Raw genomic sequence first — 6,000 nt, 5'->3', positions numbered from 1 at the left:
CTCTTTGTAGGTGTTAGCAACCAAAATAGAAACATTATTACTGCATAGATAATGTAACCGGTAGTTGCTTGTTGCCTTCTACCAAATGAAAAGTGTAGCAGGACAATAATCTGTCATCTGTAGTAACTCATGAAACGCCCTGTGTAAAACTCCGCTCTACTGAAAGGAACGTGAATGACTTTATCATAGTGTTACGAAAAGGTTGTGACAAAACTGTTTTATAATCCTGGGTTTCTTAATCAGAGAAATCATTAATGAGGTTGCATTTCAAGTAAATGCCCTGTTTACCAGGAGTCAGAAAACGAGATATCTGTTACATTGAAGATAAAGCAGACAGTGTTGTCTTATATACCTGTGCAATAGATCTTCATGCATTTGTCTGTTTCTTTTATTGAAAATTAACTACAACTAGCGAACACCATCTGCTTTTTACAATTGTCTGCAACATCAGTATCACGTGAAGGCAGAAATAATATACTTCTTTTTACACTCTGCAGAATGGGTTAAAAGGAATTAATACTACTGGGGATATAATATGAGGTCCCCTGGGATATAGGCAGGAAGATGGAATAATAAAGGGCAAAAGGCAACACAATGGGGGTAAAATATCAGTTACAGTTTATAAGTAGATGCTGGCAACCCTCCCATTTCAGTGTCAAAAAGTAACGTTACAATCCCCGTGTTTAGATGTCCCACCTCCTGCCCAAACTGAATGGGGAGTGGGGGGAAAAAGAGAAGGGTTGTGGGTGTTGATTTTTTTTGTTATTAACCTGATCTGAGCTCCACCTCCATTTTTGAAAGTAAAAAGGTAAAGAGATTTTTTTTTTTTTTTGCCTCAGAGCCCACCCCTCCCTCATTTTGTAATCCTACACGTCACGTTGTTTTTCTCTAGTTGAAGACAACCCCCTCCCTCTTTTCAGTGAAGTCTCCTCCTCACTGTTTTTCCTCTACGCTCCTATAGCCTTTATATATAAGCTTGAGCAATCCTTGCCCAGACATATCCTGAGCTAAAGGTCTTTACTACAACTGTCTGGTTAATAACAGTGATGGCAGCTTTTAACGTTGCGATGCAGGAGGATGTCCTGTCCGTGTTGCCTAGGAGTACCCTGGTTGTCAGTGGCCCTGGTAGGGGAGCGTGTAGGAGCCTATTTGGACCCATTGATCACGATGAGCTTAGGTCTGAGTTGAAGAGACAGCTAAAAGAGATTCAGGCAACCGACTGTCAACGTTGGAACTTCGATTTTGAGGCTGGCACACCTTTGAAGGGCACCTTCTCCTGGGAGCCCTTAGAGAGCAAGGAGATGCCCAGCTTTTATAGGGAAAGCAGGCTATGCCCTGTCATCTCTGTGCCTACACCGCTGTCAACAGCTAGACAGGCAGAAGCCAAGGAAGACAGCCCAGCAGATGCCGTGCACAGACTGGGCAACCTGTGCAGCTTGAAGGAAAATGCAGAGAAAGTCATTAGACGGTGCCAGGGAGTTAAAGGGCCAAGCAAAACATCTGCCACTACCACTTCCCTGCATAGGAAGCGAGAAACCACCACTGCCATCACCGGTAAGTTCACACCACATAACGGAGCTTGGGCAAGATGGAGATAGCTGCATCAGTCTGTACAGTTAGACGAGCTAAATATTGTTGTTCATCTGGAGTCTGAATCATGAGCTTGAAACTTTTTATATATTAATTTAACTCGTTAATTGCACGTTGCGATTTGCATATACATAGTAACTTAGTATTTTCCCTATTTATAAAAATGTAGAATTTGTCAGCAAGATGGATGTTTGTAATCTTATTCTGCATGAATGTGTGTGTGTATATATATATATATATATATATATATATATATATATATATATATATATATATATATATATATATAAAAAAAAACCTTTTATTTCTAATTTTACATTAGAGATCGGTAAACAAACCCACATTTGTTAGCATTAGGTGTATGATGATGATGATGTTGTTGACATTCGTTAATTCTAACTTGGATTATTTTATTTGCCCCTACAGACTATTTCCCTAAAAGAAAAAGAACACTTTGTGCAAAGAGTGACACCACCACCACCACCACAAAGAGTACTTTCCCCCTGTGCACTTTGGAACAGACCCCTAGGAAAAAAATCCGGTGAACTTCTGGTGAGTATTTGCTGTTAAATTCGGGTGGGGTGTCACTTTATAAAATGCCTATACAGTTCATATAGTATTTTTATGAGATTAAAACCATTGGTGTAACTCGAGGACAGTCTGGTTTGTGGGTTGGAACACATAGAGAAGTAAAAAAAATTTACAAAATAGTACAGGGTTGTGTTTCTGAAGTTGTTTTGGTTGTAGAAAGTGGGAGTTGGCGACTTGCACATGATGCGTTTTTTTCCTGCACGGAGTGTTACTCAATCGTTTAAGCTCCACCCTGGAAAGTTCTTTTTTTTTCATAAAAAAAAGTTGCAAAACAAGATGTACTGGCGGGAAACGGGGTTATGTAGAAGGGAAGATGTGGGGGATGGGAGCCCGGACCAGAGAGAGGCTGCCTGGAACATAAACAAGGGCAGGGTCTGCAGTGGCTCGTAGCTGGGGAAGGGGGAGCCAGTCAGCTGTGTTACAACAGAGCTTTGTTAGTACTGCCAACTACTACACTGGACGCTATTTTACCTTACAACCAAATAAACATTAGTGTAATTCATACTAAGAATTTTGTTTCTTTAACAGCTTGTTGCTTAAAAGTTAAAGCATTGTGTCTTTTATGCACACATAGGCTACATAGTATATAAGGTTTTAGTGATGGTGGGGAGAAGTGTAGATTTAAGATACACAAATTGCTTGTTCTAATCTAAAGATCCTGAATACACTTGATTGGAGTTTTTTTTTTAATTGTTATATTCTATACAAGTGTATGTGTATATACATTTTTATTTTTTTTAATAGCTTAAATATCATTTTTGTATGTTTGTATTAAGGTTGGGGAAGTTGCCTGTGTATACCCAAATGTTCTAAATGTAGACAACTCTTGGTTGAATAAGTATAGCTTAATACTGTCATTTACTGATCTTTTCCCTTTTTTCCCATTTCCAGGTCAGTAAGACTAGAGGATCCGGTTTAAAAAAACCTCTCCATACCCCCTTGTGAAGGATACGTCAAGGCTAAAAGTTTTGGAGAAGGACTGTTCTGTAAAAGCAGAGATTCTGGGGTCACTGCTTTGTGCGTAAAGAACTACGCACAATCTGGAATGAGGATTTGTCAAACATGCCCTGGCTTTAAAGCCACCAAGTCTACATTTGGAAGTCTACTCCAGTAATTCCCTGCTCAGATCATATGCTTTATATAGAGGGAGCTGAGCTGGCAGGGTGGTGCACCCTTCTGTTTTAAGGAAACATCTAATGGATCTGTAGCTTGTACCTATAGACATGTACAAATGTATGTAGCATTTTTTTGTATGTATAATCCTTGTTTTTTTTGCACTGTTTATATATTATCCTGCTATTGTTAATATGCCACCATATATGTACAGCAAAAATGTAACATAAAGATAAAATAAGTTATATATTTATATAACCTGTATTGGAGATATCCAATGTTAAGCCATAATACTGGCTTTGAAAACCATTTAAAGAATCTTATATGTATGTGTCTCCTTTGGAGAGAAAAGTATGTGTTCATTAACTATGCATGTACAGTTTTTTTTTGTTTGTCTTTTTTTTGTAACTTGTACAAAACAAATGTACAGATTATAATGACAAGAGAAAGTAAAATATGACTTTTATACCTTTATTCTGTTGTACTAGATTTATTCGCTTTTATTTACATTGTCACTTATACAGCTGTTACACTCAGCACACAAATAATAGTGTGGCCCTATTTGTAGTTTTAATTTGGGTGTATGTCGTCCTCTGTTTATTATATAATGCCCTCCAGGTTCTAAAGTAACTAGATATTAAATCCTCCTATTTAAATTTGCCACTGCCACCATTTACACAATGATTTTTATTTAATATTTTTGGGGTTTCACAATCTAAAAAGTTTACACAAAGGTGGAATAATAATCCGCTTAGAAGTATAGTAGAATACAGGTATACCCCACTCATACGGAGCCCCGCTGTAAAGTGAAAACCGCCTTAAAGTGAAACAAGGCAGATTTAGCTTTCTTTTTACTTGCCAGTGTGTTTAAAAACTTGAAAACATGTTTGACCTAACATATATAAGGGTACAATAATGCTATGTTTAGTTTAACACTAGCATAGCACAGTATTCAATTAGTATTCAATAAATACTGTACCTGTAAAATAGTGACAATTACTGTAGTAAAATTTGCCAGACTAGCACTGAGACACAGATTGTGCTGTAATGCTGTAAACAGAGTGAACTTAGCATAACAAAACGGTGTCTGTCACTTTTCTCGCAATCTCACGATGATTACAGCACGGTTTCAAAATCCTTGGAGGTTGAACTTCAGCTCCACAAAGCGCTGTATTAGCGAAGCGCTGTAAAGTGGGGTATACCTGTATATAGAGCCATGTTACAAAATTTGTGTTCCTAAAATCTTTTGAGGTTTCTGAGAGTATGCTCACATAAATATACCCTAAGTAATTTAGGCTTCTTTCTTCCTTTCTCCTTGTTAAACACTGATAACTTGTGTGGAGAATCAGTGAATTACAGAAATGTCATCTTTCCTAATGCTGAATCAAAGATACAAACTATGAAGTCCACCACACGTAACTGAATATTTTGCCAAGGCCTATTCATTTTATGCATTCCCCCCCCCCCAGCTATAAATTTATATATAATGGAATATGATGAAAATTAAGTTTGAATATCTGTGGTTGCAACACAAAAAGGTAGATACATAGATTAATTTACATTTTCTCAGCCCATTGGCTTAACAATTAAGTGTAATTGTCTCATTGGAATATAGTCCTGTTATTTGGAAACATTTATATAGCAAATGAATTTCTAAAGGCTGCATCAAGACATAGTTCTTTTAAAGGGCTTTGTCTTCACCATTTCAGTAAAGCCACATATGTGCTTAGCTTCCCTTTGACTGCACTGTCAGTATTTCAATAGGCTGGGGGGCATATAATTGTAGCATTTGTGAATGGATCAAATCAATCAGACAGCTGGCTTGCTGTGGCAGCTATTGTGTTATCCTTTTTTTGGAACCTGCCTCTTATCCTTCAGCCAGTCACTCCTATCTATCCCTTACCCCTGAACATATCCCACCATTGCTATTCAATTTTACAGCTTCATGCAAAAGGATCGTAAAAGCAGAGAGGTCTTCAGGCCAGCTGGCTATATAGATAACGTCTGTGGGAGTGATAACAAAAAAGGTTTATTAGGGCAGGGAAAAGTAATTAGGATGCAAGTCACATATAAGTAACACCTGTGTCCTTTCACATGTTCATTTAACAGCTTTCCTACTAATTTTTTGGGGTGCAAAATCAGTAATTTTCACAACATTTTAGTAATTAAATCTAATATTCCACATGATGCAAAGTGTTTAAAATGGTAAAGACCCTGTTATCACTCTGAATATCAGTCATATAGGTACAGTAATATCTAAAGAAAATTTCTAATAAAATGTTTTAATTTGTTAGAAAATTCTATTTAAATGGATGAAACACATATAAAGCCATGGAGTGTGTGGCTGTATTTTACCCCCCCCCCCTTTTTTTTTTTTCTGTTTTTATTTCTATAATCCATGATTATTTAAAAAAAAAAAAAAAAAAGCCTGATATTTTTTTTTCATTAATATATATTTTAAAAATAGTTATTACAATTTACTATTTTCCCTGTAAGTCCATAGTCTTGCCAGCCTGTACCTTCGTTTTCATTTATATATTTATTTAAAGGGACTGTAAATCCATTTTTTGTGTTCATGATTCAGATTGAGTTTGTGATTTTGAACAACTTTGCATTTTACTTCTATTGTCTAATTTGCTTCATTATTTAGATAAACTTTGCTGAAATGCCTACCTAGGTAGGCTCAGCAGCTGGGTGCTGATTGGT

The 6,000-nt window shown here is 36.8% G+C and overlaps 1 protein-coding gene across 1 annotated transcript; it reads left to right on the top strand.

Annotated features, from left to right (window-relative positions):
- The first annotated feature begins 959 nt into the window (after positions 1 to 959).
- Positions 960 to 3,768, top strand: LOC128638098 (cyclin-dependent kinase inhibitor 1B). Its single transcript, XM_053689958.1, has 3 exons — positions 960 to 1,554; positions 2,017 to 2,142; positions 3,073 to 3,768. Exons 1-2 carry the CDS (start codon positions 1,047 to 1,049, stop codon positions 2,133 to 2,135), a joined length of 627 nt encoding a protein of 208 aa, XP_053545933.1. The 5' UTR covers positions 960 to 1,046; the 3' UTR covers positions 2,136 to 2,142; positions 3,073 to 3,768.
- The last annotated feature ends 2,232 nt before the right edge of the window (positions 3,769 to 6,000 follow it).

This window comes from Bombina bombina, chromosome 8 (genome assembly GCF_027579735.1).
Source record: "Bombina bombina isolate aBomBom1 chromosome 8, aBomBom1.pri, whole genome shotgun sequence".
Taxonomy (NCBI): domain Eukaryota; kingdom Metazoa; phylum Chordata; class Amphibia; order Anura; family Bombinatoridae; genus Bombina; species Bombina bombina.
The sequence above is the reverse complement of the archived record's forward strand: the minus strand, read 5'-3'. Positions and strand labels throughout refer to the sequence as shown.